At 43.7% G+C, this 20,482-nt stretch overlaps 1 protein-coding gene across 3 annotated transcripts in view; it reads left to right on the forward strand.

Annotated features, from left to right (window-relative positions):
- Positions 1–20,482, forward strand: part of SEMA5A (semaphorin 5A) — a 317,265-nt gene that overhangs the window by 144,984 nt on the left and 151,799 nt on the right. For all 3 annotated transcript variants that reach the window (XM_058680133.1, XM_058680134.1, XM_058680135.1), the window contains 2 exons: positions 6,526–6,625; positions 17,876–17,921. In XM_058680133.1, the coding sequence (XP_058536116.1) occupies positions 6,526–6,625; positions 17,876–17,921 (146 nt within the window). The remainder of the gene's footprint in view (positions 1–6,525; positions 6,626–17,875; positions 17,922–20,482) is intronic.

Raw genomic sequence — 20,482 nt, forward strand, 5'->3', positions numbered from 1 at the left:
CACTGGCCTTGTTGTGTGCAAGGAGCTCAGAGAAGCTGTTACACAATCAGGCTTGTGGATGGTGTCAACATGTTACTGACCCAAAATGGAAACAGTGAGATGTTCCCCAAAATAAACCAGGAGGTTTGAAGGACAAGGATAGGTCTGTTTTGCACACCCCCCATGAGCCTGCCTTGATTGAGATGTGGGGTTTGAAGGTGTGGTGTGCAAAGCCTTCCAGATGATTCTAGACCCTACTGGCAGCTTCTTCTGGAAATTAAAGCCATGATGCTGCAGATAGGAACTGTACTTGGGGATTGAAAATCCGTGGTTTCTTTTTAAAGTTCTGACAAACTTGGCAATTGAGTTGAGGCTGTTGACTGAGCAAACCTGGGAGTAGACATTGGGTAGCTTCTATGGGGTGACATTAGCATGTAGTCTGTGAATTCCAAACATTTGGTGTGTTTTCTCTGAGATGGGGGAATTTAGTAATTATGTGGGGTTTCAGAATGGCTTCGTCTGAAAGTGTAGAAAACACTCACCTTTTGTTTATGAAATGGTCGTGATTGGCTGCATGTTTTTCTCAGTTTTGTTCAAAGCTATTAAATGCCACACAGAACAGCTGAAGTAAAATGGTACCACTTATTGAAGTCGTGTGAGACACAAGTGCACTTTAAAAAGCGCATGCAAAGTGAAAACATACCATTATTTGGACGCAAAAATTCAAAATTGTGTTTAAGAAATTTTAAAAAGTTAACTACATGTTGTAGAGATTGTGTAGTTCTCAACTTCATTTGTATCAAAATGAACACTTTAAAAAATGTGTCTGAAATAGAGTTAGAAGAGAGAGAGAGAGAGAGACAGACAGACAGAGGGAGGCGAGCACACGAGCATACTCCTGTCCGCCGGTTCTCTTCCCAGTGCTCACAGCAGCTGAAACTGGGCTGGCCTGAAGTTTGTTTCCAGGAACTTTATCCTAGTCTCCTATGGGGTTGGCAGGGACCCAGTGACATGGAGCTGTCACCACTGCCCCCTAGTAGCTGCGGTGGCAGGAAGCTGGCATCAGGAATACCACCCCGGTGCTCTGCTCAGGGATGTCTGTCCTAACCAGCACTGTAGCTCTCATCCCTTCTCCCTCTGCCAGTGTCTAGCCCATGTAGTTTTTATTACTTATTTTGCTGTGATTATCATAACATGATGGAGAACTTCTGATTAGATGAATTCACTGGGGGGGATTCTCAGTACTCTGGAAAAAAAATATATATATATAAATTTAATTCTTTGGAGGCAGGTTTACAGAGAGAAAAAGAGACAGAGAAAGATATTCTGTCTGTTGGTTCATTCCCCAAATGGCCACGATGACCAGAGCTGAGCTATTCTGAAGCCAAGAGCCAGGAGCTTCCTCTGGGTCTCCCACATGAGTGCAGGAACCCAAGGACTTGAAGCAACTTGTACTGCTTTCCCAGGCCAAAGCAGGGAGCTGGATTGGAAGTGCAACAGCCAGGTCACAGACTGGCTTCCTTCTGGATTGCTGGCACCAGAGATGGAGGTTTAACCTGCCATACCATTACACCAGCCCAGGTGATATTCTTGTAATCAACCTGGTAGGAACAGTGTGTTCCTTGATTAGTTCAAGTCCCACAGGTAAAAAGTTCTGCTCCCGAGATTCAAAGCCCAGGTGGCTGAATGCATCAAACCTGTGTCAATTGCATGCATCTATTTGCTGAGTGGGGGAGGTTGTGTTGGGTCAGTGTGTGATTTGGTTGTGCAGAGCTCCATGGCAGTAGTGTCTGATAAGGCCCAGACTGAGTTCTAGCACTGGAAACAATAGAACAAAGCTTCTAGGTTTCCAAGGGAGGCTATTCTGGTTAGTGTAGATGTGTGCTGTTTGATAAGGTGGCCATTCGCCATGATTGCTTGCTGAGCACTTGGAATTGTGGCGAGTCTAGATTGAGATGTGACACAAGAATAAGGTGTGCTCTAGATTTCAGTTTCAGAACACACATAATGAAAACATGTCAGCAACTTTTAGTTTGGTATTCTGTTGACATGCTTTGAATATGTTGAGTTATACAAATTCTCTCACAATTATAAAACTGTTCAGAAACAAGTGAAGATAATAGTGACTGGAATGTTCACCATTGCACGTGCAGCTGATGTTTTCATTAGACAAAATGCTTTGGAGCACGTGTCGTCTTTAAGCTTTTTCATTGGAACAGCATATTTTATCTTGTGCTGTCATGTGTATCTCACCTTCTTAGCTTAGGGGAAAATGTCTTGAAGGCCAAGATCACTCCCCAGTACTTAGTATCCCAGTTGTTTCTTGGGTGTAACAGGTTCTGGGGAAGGGATAGTTGACAATATAAGTTAGTGCTTGTCTTGCCCCAGTGTTCCTGGTAGACCTCTCTAATGCTTAGCCCTAAGGCTTCTGAAGAGTGTGTCTGACTTGAGAAGCAGTTTCTGGCTGTGATGTGTAGAAAGTGTGGACTCTCTGCAAACAGGCCACTTTGGGACTTTTTAGATCTTTCTCAGAGCAAGGAGACTTTCTTCTCCAATCTGAACTTTTTTCCTGAGTCCTGGCTAACTGCTTCTCCTGGATTCTGAATCCTTGAAATGTAGTGTATTGTTAGCGCGTGCAGTTTCAGAATAGCAAAGAGAGAGACTAGGAACAGTGCGGATTATGGCGATGGGACCTAAGACGATAGTAGTGTAAGCAAATGATTTATTTCCCTTAAGCTAAATTTTGGCAATTCCTGAATATTTGGCAGACTTGAATGTTTGGCTTGTTTAAGCCCAAGCACTGTAGCTGTGCTAAGAATTTCTGAAACTCTGTCCTGAGCTGCCTGCCTGCTGACAGCTGCTGGGGATCGCTTCATTCTGTCCTCATCACGTTTCTGGTTATCTCTGCTCCTACAGCATTCATGTTTGGCCCCTTCTAGAATAATCTGAGTACCTGCCAAATGGAAACTATTCATTTTCATAATTTTAGTCATATTGACATCATTTGTGATTCTGAAGCTATAAATATAAAAGAAATTACTTTTTAATGTCCATTGGCACAACATTACGATTTTGCAATTAGATTTCATAGCCTACAGTCGTATGCTGTAGCTTTGAGTCAAACTTAAGACCCTTCTTTACTACATAGGTTTCTACAGGTGACACACATACTTGTGAAGCACCTGGAGTTCAAACCAGGACAGATTGCACACAGCTCCACAGCCTGGAGCCCGAGCTGGTCCTAGTCAAAAGTTAGACACTTTGACTCTACATGGACTTGGCATTCTCTTTTAAATTAGAAAAAAAATTGCAAATTTTTCTCTGCCTCATGCACATAACTGTAATTATTTTTGATGTTGAAAGACCAAGTTTTTATTGGTTACTCATTACTATGTCAATTAATTCCATAATGATGTAAATTTTTGCTGATGGTATGTTGGAGCTTTCAATTGACTGGGATGATACTCTGCTGGCTCTGTCTTCAGACCAGAGAGGGTATACCTAAGAAGCCGTTGAACTTGACGGGACAATAAGATACTGGACTCTATGTTTGGTATACGCTTGCAATGGGGAAATCTCAACTGAACTTGAGCTGTGGTTATGCAACAAGGTGGAGGAATCCACCATGGTGGAAGGGTTTGGGGAGGGGTGGGGAGAACCCAAGTATCTATGTAACTGTGTCACATAATACAATGTAATTACTGAAGTTAAATAATAAATAATTCAAAAAAAAAAGAAAGTAAAGCAGCAGATAGACAACCGCTCGGTGTCTCTCTGCCTTTGCATAATTTGAAAATAAAGAAGTGAATATTTAAAAATTAAAAAAAGAAATAAATAAAAATAACCTAACAAATCAAAAAAAAAAAAGAAATGTAATCATTATACTTTTGTAAGATACTGACAAAGCAATTAAGTGAGAGCTTATGTAGTAGTAAGAGGAGACAGATATGAATCACTGCACCTAATTGTGCAATAGAAGATCATTGCCAGGGACTCTTTTTTTTAAAGATTTATTTATTTATTTATTTATTTATTGGAAAGGCAGATGTACAGAGAGGAGGAGAGACAGAGGAAGATCTTCTGTCTGATGATTCACTCCCCAAGTGGCTGCAATGTCTGGTGCTGCGCCGATCCAAAGCCAGGAACCAGGAACTTCTTTCCGGGTCTCCCACACGGGTGCAGGGTCCCAAAGCTTTGGGCTGTCCTTGACTGCTTTCCCAGGCCACAAGCAGGGAGCTGGATGGGGAGTGGAGCTGCCAGGATTAGAACCAGTGCCCATATGGTATCCTGGTGCGTTCAAGGCAAGGACTTTAACCATTACGCTATTGCTCCGGGCCCCAGAGACTCTATTTCAACAGTCATGCTTCTTGAAAGGCTGGATTATCTAGGATGACTGATATAAAATCTTACAGATTATTTGTATTTGCAGAATGAAATGTTCAGTTCGAATTTACAGGTTGTATGCGACTCCAGAATTTCCAAACAGCATTCCTATTAATTGCCATCTTTAAGTTCTTTCTCATCATAGGGCTATTTCCGTGTTACCAGAAGGGAAACCTGGGAGGACATGATGTAAATACACCTGTAGGGGCAGGGAGCCCGGGACACTTCTGCACGTTGTGTACTCTGATTCTCCTCCTCTCCTGGAACTTCCTTTTGCCTCCGAGAAGTTTGCTATCAAGTGGCCCTGTGTTTAGACTGTCCGTTTCCACATCTGACTCTGAAATCTCTGACCTTTCTCTTTCTGAAACTGTTCATTTCTCGATTCCTTAAAAGGCAGTGTTGGTAATTTCTCCCTGCCATTATGGAAACCTGTTATTGGGAGGGTGAAACCCAGGGGCATATGTTTTTATCTTAATGGTCTTGAGTCGGTCTTAAGTTTTGGGGATGATTCTAAATCTGAAAAGAGACGAGAGACTTGATGACTTTTTACTCGTTTTCCAGCACTTGTAAGTGAAGTTGACCTGTGAGTTTCTTTTCTCATAATGTTCTCTTCCAGCCTTGGAATTTGAGCATCATAATCGCCTCCCCCTGAGTGAGAGAGACTGGCCTCTGTGCCTGAAATGCTGCGAACTTGAGATTGTTTGCTGCTGAAGCATTTAGTAAAACCTGCTTATATCATCATCTTTTCTGGCATACAGTGCTTGGCAATTTATTAGGCATCTTGTCCAGAGGTTTGAAACTTACAAGAAATCAGCCTGGTAAAATATCTGCTGCTCCTGTCTCCCCTGCACGGTTGCACTAGCAGTAAACTGAAAAGCAGAGGTAGCATTCAACAAACCACTCAAATATGGGATGCAGGCTTCCCAACTGGTGGCATAACTTTTAATGATGTTTCCCTATTAGCAGCTTTCACAGGCTCCAGTGTTTCGATTTAACTGACTTTCATGTACAAATGAAGTTTATATAAAATACCAAAAACAAAATCAAGTTTCCATATAGAGGAAAATTTCAGTACCACAAACAGTTCTGTCTCTGGCTCAGCCATGGATTCCTTTAAGCAGAAAAGTTTCTGTTTGTCATTCACTCTCCCCACCCCCACCCCCAAATAGGAAAGTCATGCTTATTATAAAAATATTTTCCTCTAAGCTAGTTTCAGTTGTTCGTAGCATAAAGCTGTTTCTGTATGCTGTGCTGGGAGGTGTGGGACCTCCTTTCAGCACCATCATTTGTTGAGAAGATTGTGTCCTGGGTTGCATGCTTTTTTTCTGAAGTCAATAAGTCTGTTGGTTTGAGGATTGATTGTGTGATATCATTCAGAATACTGAAACCATGCTGCCACCTCTCCGCCCCCCCCACACACAAAGGTAATCTGATAACATGATTGATGGTCAACAAAAGGCTGGGATTTCCACAGTGGGCAGGTGATTAGGGAATCTGCAGTGCCACAGTGAGCTAGTGAAAGTTGCAAAAACGGCTCATGAAGCGGCTTTCAATCCCTCTTCATATGTTGTCATTTTGTAATCGTTGGACTCCAGGCAGAGGCTGCACAATCGGCATTAACAGGGCTTGTAGAAAACCCTCTCTGTAGAGTGGCCATTTGCTGGTTTCCTCTAGAAGAGATGTGAACGAGGTCTCTAGAAAACCTGCGTGTGTCGTCATGGTCCCTGTTCCACAGGGAGGTGGTACTTCTGGCACAAATGAGGCAGGTGCTTTTCCTGGGCGTGGTCCTTGCCCCTAAGGAGGGCTGCTGTGATGGGCCCCGTCCGCAGCTCTCCGTCCTGTTATACAGGAAGTGCTCTTGTTTGTGTTCCGTGGTCCTCTTAGGAGGCTGGCGACAGCTGTGTGATTTTCTGCCCAGCCCAGAGCCAAAACACAAATGCACATCTGGTGAAGAAGTGCCAGTCAAGTGTTGGTGACTCGCTGTCAGTCAGCTGCCCTATGTCTCAACACTTCACTCTGGATTATGGGACGTCCTGGTGAACAACTCTGGTGGCCCCTACATGTTTGCGTTGGAGGTCCCCCTCGTTCCTCTCAAGTGTGATGTTTGGTATCTGATGCTACTCTGTGGTCATTCATCTTTACCTTTTTATTTCTTTTATTTAGAAATTGGCCCCTGGTTACGTGAGTTCAGAGCGAAGAATGCTGTGGACTTCTCGCAGTTAACGTTTGATCCAGGACAACAAGAACTTGTTGTAGGAGCAAGGTGAGAGCGTCTGCATTTTGCCACCGTCGATGTTTTTGCGTTTCACTTTGTGTCTGAGCTGTTACATGTGGGCTTCCGTACCACAACTGGAGCGTGCTAACTATGGCTATTTCTTGTAAGAATGAAAACCATGGTGAGTGTCACTATACAACCAATATCAGGGTAGCCGTTCTTCATTGCAAGCACCGATGGGGTCCTCCCCAGGCACTAGGAGCTGCTCTCACAGAACTGACTTATTTCTTGCCATAGGAAGTGGGTACAGTCAATCTCACTATTTTAGACACGAGGAAGCACAGGCAGAATATACGTAAGCACTTCGCCCCAAAGCAGGTGCCTAAGTGAAAGAACCCAGCTTTCCCAGTGAGGAACATTTCTAAAACCACCCTCTTGTTTTCTCCCTGGAGTACTCAGTAACATTTTGGCAAACCAGGCAGCCTGATGCAAACTCCCCAGCTCTATCTTTCTTGGTGACCTCCACTATGCTGTTCATCAGTAAATTGAGAAGGAAAACAAGTGCTGTTTTGCATTCCTGCATATTAAGAATGTGCGTGGTCCCGTATCCATGTCAACATCTGCTTCCCAGCTAGTTAGGAGGCCATGGGAACACAATCGGGATAGACTTTGAGTTGTTTCCCCTTGCTTCCTTTCTAAGTGAACACATACTCCCTGCCTTCAGCTCACCTTGCCAGCAACTGCACTTTGAGGATGACCATCATACAAACTGATATTTCCACATTACAGGACAACTGACTTGAAACAAGCTGTGTAAGTGGAATACATGTCCAGGGCTCCATGTGCAGTGCCTACATGACTGAATGTTGGCCTAGCCTGTGCTGCAGGGACTGTAGACAAACACTGGGCAGTTTCTAGAATCATTGCTTTTGCTCTCAGTTCTTCTGGTGTTCCTGCCCATTTATGTGAAGAAGTTGTGATGGCTGGAGGAACTTCAGATGAATAAAACAGGAGCCATTATTGTGGTGTGGCTGGTTAAGCCTGCACCTACAGCACTGGTATCCCACTTGGGCGTGAGTTTGAGTTCTGGCCACTCCACTCCTAATCTGCCTGCCTGCTAATGTACCTGGGAAGGCAACAACAGCTGGCCTGAGTACTTGGGTCCCTGCCATCCACGTAGGAGATTAGGATGGAGTTCAGGCTCCTGGCTTCAGCTCTGGATGCTGGGGCCATTGCGAAAGTAAACCAGCAGATGGAAAACGCCTCTGGCTGTGGCTTGCTCTCTGGTCTCCTCCCGCCTCCTCCCTCAGGCTTGCTCCTCCCCTTCCCCTCTTCTCTCTTATTCCTGTCTTTTTGCTCGCCTCCTGTCCTTCTGCTTCCCCTCCCCTTGCCTCATTTTTTCTCTCTGTAATATTGCCCTTCAAGCAAAGAGGTGAATCTTTTTAAACATTGAAGATGTTGCCTTTGTCCGCAGTGTTGAGCAGCTATGCTTCATCCTGTTTTGTGAGTGTGGCTTGTACAGGGCTACCTGATGTCATTTTTACTGGTCTTTGGGAATGCTGGGGGATTTCCAATGCTGACTGCCATCCACCTCTGCCACTCAGAGCCTGGCGCGCACATTGCGGTGGTAGAAACTGCTGCTTCGCCTCTGGCTCTTCCCCTCCTCCTGAATACCATCTTCTGTCAGATTTTTTTTTTAATTATTTATTATTTAACTTCAGTAATTACATTGTATTATGTGACACAGTTACATAGATACTTGGGTTCTCCCACCCCTCCCCAAACCCTCCCACCATGGTGGATTCCTCCACCTTATTGCATAACCACAGCTCAAGTTCAGTTGAGATTTCCCCATTGCAAGCGTATACCAAACATAGAGTCCAGCATCTTATTGTCCCGTCAAGTTCAACGGCTTCTTAGGTATACCCTCTCTGGTCTGATGACAGAGCCAGCAGAGTATCATCCCAATCAATTGAAAGCTCCAACATACCATCAGCAAAAATTTACATCATTATGGAATTAATTGACATAGTAATGAGTAACCAATATGTTAAAAGTAAATGCGGGTTCCCAGCCACCTTCTGTGACCACCTCACCTATACTTCAATTTTAGTTTATACACAACATATAACATTCAAAACATAACATGTTATACATAACATCATATCATCTTAAATTAAGGCAAACATGTGGTATTTAACCTTTTGGGATTGGCTCATTTCCCTTAGCATTATGGTTTCCAGTTTGGCCCATTTGGCCACAAAGAACTGCATTTTGTTTTTTTTAATAGCTGAGTAGTATTCCATGGAGTAGATGAACCATAGCTTTCTTATCCAATCCTCTTTTGATGGGCATTTTGGTTGTTTCCATGTTTTTGCAATTACTGATTGTGCTGCTATGAACATAGGAGTACTTGTTGGTTTCTCATAGAACAAGTGTTCTGGATATATTCCTAGGAGTGCTATTGCTGGATCATACGGTATGTTGAATTTGAGTTGTTTGAATATTCTCCATACTGATTTCCATAGAAGCTGTACCAGCCTGCAGCCCCACCAGCAGTGGAGTAGGGTTCCCTTTTCCCCGCAACCTCGCCAAAAGTGCTCACCCTGAGTAGCTCCCTTTGGGTAAATGCTGGTTCCTGGGTGTGGTCCACCTGCCACTTTGCCTTGAAGCCCTATATCCTTAGATGTGGAATTCTTGTAATTATTGATATAAGTATTGGCAGGCTTGCTTGCTTCTCGAAAGATGGCTGCTTTGGCTCCCCTTACCCCCCGCCGGCAACTGCTGCTCTGTTGTGAAAACACTAAATCTCAACTCATTATAAGGGCCCTCAATGGGTGATGAGCTGGCACAGTCCCTGCTCCATGTGTTCCAGTTAGCTCCTGTATCTGTGCACATAATGGCACTTAATGTAGGGAATTGAGCTATTTCTTGGCAGGCAGTAGGAAATGTGTTAATCTAATCTGTATTTCTGTTCGTGGAGACTCGAAGATGCCACCTACTTGAACACATCTATGTCTAGGGGATGTGCCCCTGCATCTGGGCAGATGCCTAGGGAAGTAGACAGATCCACTCCACTGGCTGCATTTGGGAGAAGGTGTGGCGGGGCAGCAGATCTGGGGCTCCAGAGCTCACCCTCAGGCAGAATGAGCTCTCACATCAAGCCAAGGGCAGCAGGTGCCCACCTGAGGGAGCGGAGGAAAGTGTCCAGTTAGTTTTGTTGCCCTGGCATTCCTTAAGTCCATGAGCTGGTCTCCAGTCTCTAACCTCTCTCGGGTTCTGCCAAGCTGTGTGAACAGAGCTGCATCTGAGTCTTGGCAGGATGTGGGCTACTTATTAGTGACACAGGGATGAGAGAAGCTACAGAGAAAACTGGGTTCCATGAAGAGACATGTACCTGCCCTGGCTGGAATGTGCTTCCTCCTCCTGAAGGTTTCCATCTCAGAGTCCCTGGAAAGCTGTCGTCTTGTCCCTAGAAGACTCCATACCATCCTTGGAGGCTGCAGCCCAGCACCGTGTTTCCATCTGTCTCATCTTGTTGTGGCCTATATGATTTCATGTCCAGGGGGAATATGTGAGGATGCCAGACTAAACATGTGTAGAAAGTGCAGGTATTCATTGAGCTTTGAATCCCAGAGAAGCAGCGTGTGGTATTACGTCATAATTATGTCTCCAACATCTAGGGCTCTTAGTAGCACGTGCTGTGTTCTGTTCTCAAAAAATGGAGGTAAATTGTAGACATCTGATTGATGAATGGCAAGAAGAGAGTGGACTGAACTTGCTTAGCTGATTGACGCTGAGCCAGTTTCACAATTGAGGTAGGCGTGTTTAAGGTTGGCATGATAAGCTCTACTCAGTTGTGAAGGTTGAAATTCCCCAGAACAAGTGATAACCACATTAGGAGGTTGCACTAACAAGGATCTCTGGGTCGTGTGTGTGTGTGTTGCAGTTCCACCTAGGGTGTTTGAGAGGGGAAGGCAGCCAATGGCATGAGTTTAAAAGTAACCCAGCCCTGTTTGGGAAGGTTGACCTAGCAAGGAAAGTATAGATGACAGGGAGAAGTTTCAGGAACTGATAATGCTTTCAAAACATGAGCCGTGGAAAAATAGAACGTCATGTTAGCTTTTCACAGCAGTCAATATCATGGCTTCAGTGAATACCTATGGTGTTTGTGTTGATGCAGCGAAGTGATCCATTCACTCCTGGATAAGGGAAGGCCATCTGGCTGCCAAGAAAAACTTTTCTGTAGGTGACCTCTGTGTAGCACCTGAAATCACCTGGATATGAATCCACGTGACTTCATCAAGGATCTGGACATTTCATCATTTCCCAAGTGCTCATCATCTTTTAAGTGCTTTGTGACACTGGTAGCTTGCTTACCCAGTCTCCTTAAAATTTGATAGTCTTGGCAGTGGTTGCAGCCTGACGGGAGGAATGGGAGGTGGAGGGACGCTTCTAGTCCTGCAAAAGAAACTGGTTAATGGTTTGATTAAAAAAAAAAAAATTACATTTAAGTGGATGGGAATGGAGGGAAGGGTTATTAAGAGTCCTTATTGAAAAGCTGGCTTGAGTTGATTTTCTCTTGCCAAGAGAAAACAGCTCCTAGAAGCCATAGAGAACAATGCCCCTCTTCCTTTATATATAACAAAAGGGAGGAATGTAAGGAGTTATTCCAATATCCTTCCCTGGACCCGGCGCCATTCCTTCTTCCTCACAGCTCATGAAGTTCGCGCAGGTGCAGCCGTCCACCAATCAGATGTAACCTGGCATTCCGCCTGAATCCCACCCCAATCTTCCAGCCCCCTCCCCAACCCCGCCCACTCGCCAATCATCCCTAGGCATTCACCTGCAGGCACCAATCCCCTGGGGGCCTGGCCTCAATCCCTCCCAATCCCCGCCCCCTACACCTGACAGACAAAAGGCCCCCCAGGTGCGGCTCCATCTCTGGTCTCTTTTATCTCTCCCTCTCTGGTCTCTCCTCCTCTCTCTCTTCTCTCTTTTTCTTTCCTGATCTTCACCACCTCTACCCTGTTCCTGCCCCGTTGGAATAAACCTCCTAAGATACAAAAAAAAAAAAAAAATTTTGATAGTCTTCAGTGATTGCACTTAGCCATGTTCATGTTAGAAGATGTGGAAAGTAACAGCCTAGTGTAAATGAAAGAGCAGTTTCAGAGAGAATCAGTTAGCCTTTCCAGTTATTTCTGTATATTTGATTTTTTTGTTTCTACTCTTGAGAATATCATTTGAGTAATACGTGAATGACAATTGATAGACCATGTAGTTCTTTGAAACTAAGTCTGCTAAAATCACTTTCCAAATTATGAAAAAATCAAGCTGGGAAAATTAGTTGGTTTAGAATTTAATCTTAATGGAATTGAATTTTATTTCTGGGAAAGTCAGACAAATTCAGACGAAGATATAGACTTAGCAGGCATCTCCATTCAACCTTTGCTTCCCTAGATCTCTGTGATGGGCATCCCTGGGCCAGGCCCAAGCTGGGAATGGAGTACAGATTTTCCCACGTGGGTGTTAGGGATCCATGTACCTCCTGGGGTACATGCTGGCAAAAAGCTGGAGTCGGGATTGTGTCTGCTTCCAAAGGCAGGCACCACTGCATGCAGCTGCAGCGTCTTCCTGTCCCCTGAGCCGTGCTCCACCCCACCTGGAATATTATTTCTGTAGAGATCATTGTCGAAGTCATGGCTGCAATAATCCTCTACCGACTTGATAGGGTTGTAAGCAGCAGATGTCAGAGATAGATTGTTTTTTTTTTTTATTTTGCAAGTATATATTTTTGTCTTTAGTGTTTCAGGTTCATTCTAAGGGTTCCAGCCTGAATCCATCACTCTGGCATGTGTTCTGTGCTAGATTTAAATGTGATTCTGAAATATAGCTTACTTGGTCCACAGACTACAACTACACAGTGTATGGTGTCTTAGGATTTACAGTTTTCCGTATTTCAATTATACATAAATCCTTGCAGTGGTAATGAAGAAAAATTTATTATCCTGGCATTTGCAGCATGTGTCTTTGCCACTGAACCATGGAGATGTTTGAGGCAGTCTTTGTGGCTATTTAGAATTTTTCTTCAAATTTTGACCTTCTAAGTGAAAATAATTTTTATAGTAGAAGTCAGTTGTTTTGTTTATGTCTTGGTCTTTCTGTCATTTTCTTCCCGTAAATTAATTTCTGACTTAATCTCCAACATGCTTCATAGGCTTGTGCTTTTGATTGCCTCATAAGAAGGCTTACCTGTAACTTCTCACATATGTACCTGAAACTGCATGCGTGCACATGGGCAAGCAGTCTGGCCTGAGTGTGGTGGAGGGGTATAGGCCCATAGTAACTGGTGACAAATAGAATGGTCTGTATCCTTGGACACATTTGATTGAAATTCCACCAGAATTACACATCGAAACAAGGGCATTATAAAGATGACAAGGGAAATGGTAGCTACGGGGTGAATGGCTCTCCTTGCTTCTGTGGCACAGAGCAAATACCAACCCATACCTGAACACCCCTACCAGACCCCTTGAAATTGCCAGAGTTGGGAGAATTTGGAGGCAGAAATGTAGAGTAGATGTAAGAGTAAAGTGAAAATTAGGCAGGGATATTGGACATGGAGGTGAAGAGCCACACAAGAGGCATACTGCAGAGCTGGATTTGATAGTGATGAACAGCTGTTGGGCTGGGGTGTGGCAAAGGACCAAAGATCATTTCAACAAGCTTTGGGCATGACTACTGGTCATGATAACTATGGTTGACATTGAGCATATGGGAAAATGAGCTTTAATTGTCTGATTATACGAAGGTAAATGAAAAATCTTACTTAGTCTGAACATAACCAATAAGATAATGCTATTTAAAGATAATTTTTCAAATTTCTTATATTTTCAGGATCAGTATTCCTAGTTTGAAAGAATCATAGAATATTGTTGCCGCTGTTTTTTTTTAAGTGAAAAAAATTTAATTGAAAAATGGAAAGAAACCAGATAGCTAATAGACTTGCAAAAATAAAAGCCATGGGTTGTGTTTGCTGTAGTAAGTCATCTCCAACCCTGGAAGCTCACTGAGATTTCCAAGTAATATTTAAAGCATTGAGAAAATCAGTGCAGTCATTAGCATACTGAGAAATCACAGTTGCCCAACTCTGCTTATGCTAAAAGATTCTTTGATTTTGTATCACTGAGATTTGCTGGGGATAATTTATTGCATGGCATGAAAAATCCATGCTTGTTGCATATATGTCACTCCTTGTTGAACAAAGGGGTATCTATTCCTGTGCCTTTGTATTTAAATGTGTAAATGTGTCCGCAGCACTGGATGTCCAGGCAATGGGACTGGCTGTTGTGGCACAGCCGGTTACCTGCTGCTCACAATGCCTGTGTTGCTGCCGAGTCCCTGGGCTCCAGCACCTGCTGCATTTCTGATGTAGCTTCCTGCTCACGTACATGTACTGCATGATGCAGCACAGGAGGCACTGGGAGCTTGGCTTCCTGACACGCATTTGGGATTCTCACATGGAGTTTGTGGCTCCTGTCTCTAGCCTGGACTGGTCTTGGCTGTTGCAATTGGGGAGTGAACCAGCAGTGGAAGATACCTCCCTCTCCCCGTTGCTTTCAAAATCACAACTGGATTAAAAAAATCTCCAATTGAAAATGTGAGTGTTAGTTGCTGCACCTCCAGTTTTGTCTGAGTTGGCAATGTGCATTGAGAAAACATAGATGCCATGAAAACAGAGATTGGTGAGAAGAGCCCTCAGTAGTATCGGCTCTGACTTCCCCACAAGGTGGTAGCTGGTGTGCAGTGTATGTTTTGACTTCAAAGTGCATCTGGTCAAGTTGAGTCTAAAGATTGAATGAACAGTAGCAGAAGTGTTTGTCACCATTGTTTAAAAATATTTTTATGGACTTTCTTGTTTTCTGTCTCTGGTCTGTCTTAGTGCACAACACAGAGCTAGTTTCCTTACTCTGTCTTTGAGTCTTCAGTGATAAGCTTCTGATTTACATGTTGAATAAAAGTTTGAATTTTCTCTTTGATTTTATAGTCATATTCATCAGAGACCAACTGAGTTATTCTAAGACAATGTCATTTTAAAACATTTGTGTCTTTCATAGTTAATGGAGGTCAGAGTTAAATTTTATAGTGTCTCTAGATAAAATAAGTCCTTTAGTTAACATGCTTGTGGAGGTTCAACTTTGCTTTTATGGTGGATGGATTTTATCACTTTACACAGAGACACAATTGGACTTCATCTATGGGGCCCATTCTGCTCCCTCTGAGAACATATTGTTGTGCTTAGCAATTTGTCCTAATGGGCCATGGCGGGGCTGGGTCTTGAAGGGACCTGGGAATGAGTCATTTAGTCCTTGAGTCAATAAGAGATAAACTCCAATGAAGAAGGAAGAAAATGCACACAGATGTTGACTGGAAAAGGATGAAAGGGCTTCGGTAGTATCATTTTGCATCTGCCAAATTTAATGGGTTCACAATTTGAATTATTCAGTCCATTGGAACTGTGCTCCACATACATCCTGACTCTAAAAGTAATATGGTCTATTGCATTTGAATGCTTAGTGTCAGATTGTATTGCAAGACATTTGAAAACAGCAGGTCCTTTCTAAGGAATTCATATTTTTATTCACTACAGTCATAAAGCAATCTTTCTAACTTGATAAACTCTCGCATTGTACTGCTGTGAAGGGAGGATAAAGATGGAATGCCCTCGAAGAAGCTATTCTGTCTCTTGTACCACGGCCTTTCTCGCTAAACAAAGGCAGTATTCCTTATTCCTAGCTATTTACATCTAGAAGTGTAGAAAGATTCATGAGACCACTTAAATGCTTTGAGCTGCTCCGAACGTTGCCCTGCTTGAGAATCTGACCCTTGGAGCAGCATTTGGTTTAGCATTCCCGGCTGGCTGTGAGCCAGGGGCATTTATTCTTCAGGTTGGGAGGGCTGTCGGCCTTTCTCGTGAACCTTACATATATTGTTTTCCCTCCTCTGTGCTCTTCCAATTGCAAGATAAAGTGGTTGCCTCTTTGGTAATGCCCTGGAGAACAGCCACTTGTAGGGGACCATAGATCTTACTTTAGTGTGCGAATGGCCCAACATCTGGAAATACCAATTGTTGGGTTCTCTTTAGAAGATCTCTTTCTTTTTGTAACCTTAACTTTGTATGGCGTTGACGTGAGCTGTATGCATCAAGCTGCTTTGAGAGATTTCAAATCTCTCTGATTGTTTGCAAGGTTGGGATTTTCCATATAGCAAAACATACCTGAAGTGGCACTGAGAGCCAGGTGGTTTGAGGCAAGGAGTGCAAGAGGCGCACAATCCACACTGTTTGATCAAATACTTAGGATCCAGGAAGGTGGTTGGAGTTCCACAACAGTCTCTTTTTTGAAGTCATCATCTTTTTTTTATTTTAAATTTTTATATTTATTTGAAAGGTGGAGTGACAGGGAGACAGAGGAAGGAGAGAGATCTTCTGTCCACTTGTCCACTCCTTAAAGGGTTGCAAAGACTTGGGTTGAAATGAACACAGGATCCTGAAACCTCATCAGGTCTCCTTTGTGGATGGCAATGTCCGGGTATATGGAGCACCAACAGCTGCTCTCCCAGGTGTGTGGTAGCAGGAGGCCAGATTGGAGGTGGAGCGGTTTGGCCTCAATTTGACGCTCCCAAAAGGGAAGCTAGTAACAAGCATTGTTAGCTTCACCTCTTGTATCCTAGTGCTGGGCCCTGAAATCTCTTTGTATATAGATTCCTTTATTGTGTGCATGTTATTTGAGAGAGAGAGAAAGAACGCTCATAAAAAGGATGGTGGAATTGAGAGTGATGGGGAGACCTGAACCCAGTAAGTTCCACAAAGACATTGCACAAAGTACTGTGATGTTAATGCAGATAGTGATTGTCTTTGAAAGAAAATCATGCTTATGAACTTTGTGCCTCAAAACCTTAAAGGAACCCAGCAACAAAACTAAGCAAACAGCTGACGTTCAAGTGAACATTACTTGGTGCTGAGGTGCTAGAAGAACATGGATGTGAAGACACTTCTTGTTTTCATTAGTTTGTGGTTCATGTGGCATTTTTTTAGCACATATTTCCTGACCTTTTTTAGGCCCCCATTAGGTATGCATTTTGAATATTTTGTAACAATCTAAACTTTTAATCTGCTTTCCGTGAGCTTTTGAAGCAACTCTAATAGTTTTGTTAACTCCAGCTTTAAAATTTTCATGTAAGCCTCATTAACTGACATTGTAACTAACAAATAAGTATTATACCTAAGTACTTATCTATTTTGTTTGTAGCAGTTTCATCTAAGATTATTTAAGAATACGTTATTCAGTGACAACAAATAAAGTACTTACCATTAATTACTGAAAATTGGTAGAATTATGGGCATTCATTTACGTAGACATTTGTGTTCTTCAAACACATTGACAGATGGTACAGTTTGTCCCATTTCATAGACTGACTACTCTGTGAAGTGTGAAAACGCATGTTTTCAGCAATAATTTTCAGCAATAATTCAGGCAAACAATGAGGAAAGAGGCATCGTGTAGTCATCCTGATGAGTAGGAGCAATCTCTAGAAGTTGAATCATTGAAAAAGAGGGAGGGAGGGAGAGAAGGGAAGGAGGGAGAGAAGGGAAGGAGGGAGGGAGGGAAAGCAGCGAGGGATAGAGAGAGGAAGGGAGGAAGGCAGGAAGGGAGAGCGAGTGGGGGGAAGGAGGGAGGGGAGTGCCCTAGCTTTCTCACAGACTGAGTCTGTAAGCAGTGTGGGCTCTCCTTTCCCTGAGCTCCACTAATCCCCCTTGCGTGTTCCCTGTCGTACCGCTCTGATTTCCTGTTGAACACTTGGGCAGCTGAGCTGATCCTGTCAGCCCCTTGATGCCACTGATTTCATTCTGAGACATAGTAAATGTAGCTGATGAGTAAGTAAAGGTGCAACAAGTATTTTGTTTGTTCCATTGGTAAGGCCCAACTCAGGTTCAGAATCTGAGAGCCTGGTCCTTTGGTCTGTTTCACGTGGCTGAGAGCCCCTAATGACTCGCCTTCATCTCTGTCTCACACACACACACTCACACACACACACACTCTCACACTCACGTACACACCTGCTAGTTTTCTTGCATGCTGATATAATGAATGCTCTCTAGGGTTCAAGGAACACCATTGCACATGTTCCTGAAAGGAAATAGTCCTAAAGCTAAAGTCAGTCAAGGGTTTTTCTCCTCTTATAATTTTTACAAACTAGAATTTTCAAAAATAAAATTCCTCTCTCTTTCTGTTCTAGAAACTACCTCTTCAGGTTGCGGCTCGAGGACCTGTCTCTTCTGCAGGTGAGTGCCGTGCAGTGCCTGAGGAAGCTTCCCTCTTGCACCACCATTTGTTGAGGCTTTGAGGCAGTGGAGACAGACGCTGGGGCAGGTGTTAATCCAGGAGACAGACAAGGCGCCAGTTCCTGCATGGTGCAGGAGGCCTTCCATGATACACATTCCTTCAGTCTCCTTTTAGCCTTTCCCCCTGCTGGGCAGCCCCCGTCATTTCTGGTATCTTCCCCTTTCTCAGTGTCCACGGGCCTCACTCTCCCCTAGTTGGAGCCATCATTGATTGTTTCCTTCCATCGGTCAGCCTGCACACTCTTGGGACACATCCTTGCTTCCTCTTTATGTCATTTCTGTTGGTGTAAATATGAATTATGCTGAAAAGCCACAAAGTGAATGGTAATGGATAAATATGCAACGGACCTGCTTCTGTGATTATAGTCTGGGGGATGAGCCGAAGATGCTCACCATGCAGGAAAAGGATGTGACCAAAACTTGTTGCCAACGGAGGTTCTAGAACTCCTTATGGACAGGTCAGTCTTGGCATGAATGGTTTGGAAAAGCTTTTCAACCAGTTCTAAGAGCATCTTTGAGTAGCAGATCGAAGAAGTGACTCAAGTGGACTTCATTTCATCACGTTCTCTCTGATGCTGGTGTTTGTGAGCATCGAGGAGACGCTGAGGCTGGATTTTCATTCTAGACCTATGTTATATTCACCGGGGCCTGAAAAGAAGGCAGTGTCACACCCAAAGCTAAGCTGTCAAAATACAGAACCTTGGAAAGCTGCTAGGCCTGGATTTGTGATGCAGCTCTGTAATTCTCAGTAGTTGCTGGTTTTCTCATCCATGTAGGGCTACAAAGCACTACCCGCCCATATATCTAGTGAAAATCAAGACGTGTGGCAAGAAAGTGCAGGGGTTTTTTCCATACATGTCGATTGTTTTTGTTTTACAAAACAGTAATAATAACTAGTAAAATAACAACTTTTTTTCAGCCTTGAAGATTCATTGTCCTGCCACGATAGTTGTCTTTAAGTGAACTGATTGGTCGGTAAAATAATGGATCTATTGGTAAGGAAACAGAATGACAAGTAATTCAGGGACATTGATAAAGAAGCCAGTCGTGGAAAAGCAAATGGCAAGTGAGTGTGTGTATGTGTGTGTGTAGAATCTAATGAGAACACATTTGTGGAAGGCAGCGTCAGGGCAGTTACCAGGAATGGGGAGTGAGGCGCTTGTTGTTCAAGGGACACACAATTCTAGTTAGGAAGAGTGTGGTCAAGAGAGTTATTATACAATAAGGTGACCACATGTAGGAGCAGTGTCCATAGTATTTCTGATATGTGGTCTTAGTATTCTCACCTCATACATACAAAAAATACAGGATTTAATGTGTATGTTAATTAGATCGATTTAGCCTTCCTGGCTGCAGTGGGGGCACTGGTTTGATCCCTGAATGCCTCCTCTCCAGCTCTCCTTCCGCAGCTCTGGGTGGTCCCCCATGGTGCTGCCCAGAAAAGCCCTGCATGCACATTTCCCACCTTGTGCACCCATGCTGACATCGGCTAATGAGAAAAGAGGGCTAGGGGAAGTGACCTCAGGAGAAGGAAGCTTGCTGTGAGGAGATGTTTCTGGGTGAACCGGTGCGGTACCCCAGCGCAGGATTCACCTTCCCTGAGAGTCTCTGCTCCCCAGTAAGCTGCTGACTTCACTGATGGTTTGGTGAGCAGTGAAGACTTCAGTGGGGTTTGGTATACAGTGACTCTTACTTGTCTGAGGTGAATCTCAGCACCAGCAGAATATTCATGCAGAAAAATACCAGGAAGTGAGACGACTGTCTCTCAAAATTTGTTAAGATCTTCAAATAGGCATGCCTCCACATGCTAAGAAGAATGACCAGTGGGGTTGCTTTTCATTTGAAGAGGGAAATAGAGTTTTCACCCATGATAAGAGGAGTATTGACCCGTGCTTTAGAGGGCACCGTCTCACTGAGAGGACTGGGCGGAGTCTCGCAGTAGCCCACCACCTGCTGCAGTGTGGCTGTGGCATGATGATGCCCAGTCATGGCCAAGCCTAGGGACTGTTAGCCGTGCTGCTCCTCCTGCTCCCCGGCACGATAGCAGCCACGTCGTGTACATCACATTTAGTCTCGCCTTGAACATGAGGATGATTTTACAATAATAAAGCTTTCAGAAAAACATAAAAATGTTGCTGGCCTCCAGACTGACTAACCACACTGGTCCGTGTGTAATGCACCATGGATAGCCCAAGGTGAAAGGTCATTGAATGCAGCCTACAGAACACCTGGGCCTGCGGTTCATTTAACCTTACTGTCTCTTTCGAGCATTCTTTCGGGAAATAGCTCGACATGCATTTTTTTATATTGCTTTGTTACTATGACAAAGGGATTCACTACCTGCTTCTCACTTGCAACTCTAGGAATAAGCAGGAAGATTCAAGTCTGTATACTAATTTGCCACCTGCCTCTCTGATTTTTAACTGGAAAACTGGTAAATCTCAGTCTGCATGATCACAGGTGCCAAGATGGACATGAACTCCTTTTTCTGTGTCTCTGGA

The sequence above is a fragment of the Ochotona princeps genome, chromosome 23 (assembly GCF_030435755.1).
Source record: "Ochotona princeps isolate mOchPri1 chromosome 23, mOchPri1.hap1, whole genome shotgun sequence".
In the NCBI taxonomy this organism is placed as follows: domain Eukaryota; kingdom Metazoa; phylum Chordata; class Mammalia; order Lagomorpha; family Ochotonidae; genus Ochotona; species Ochotona princeps.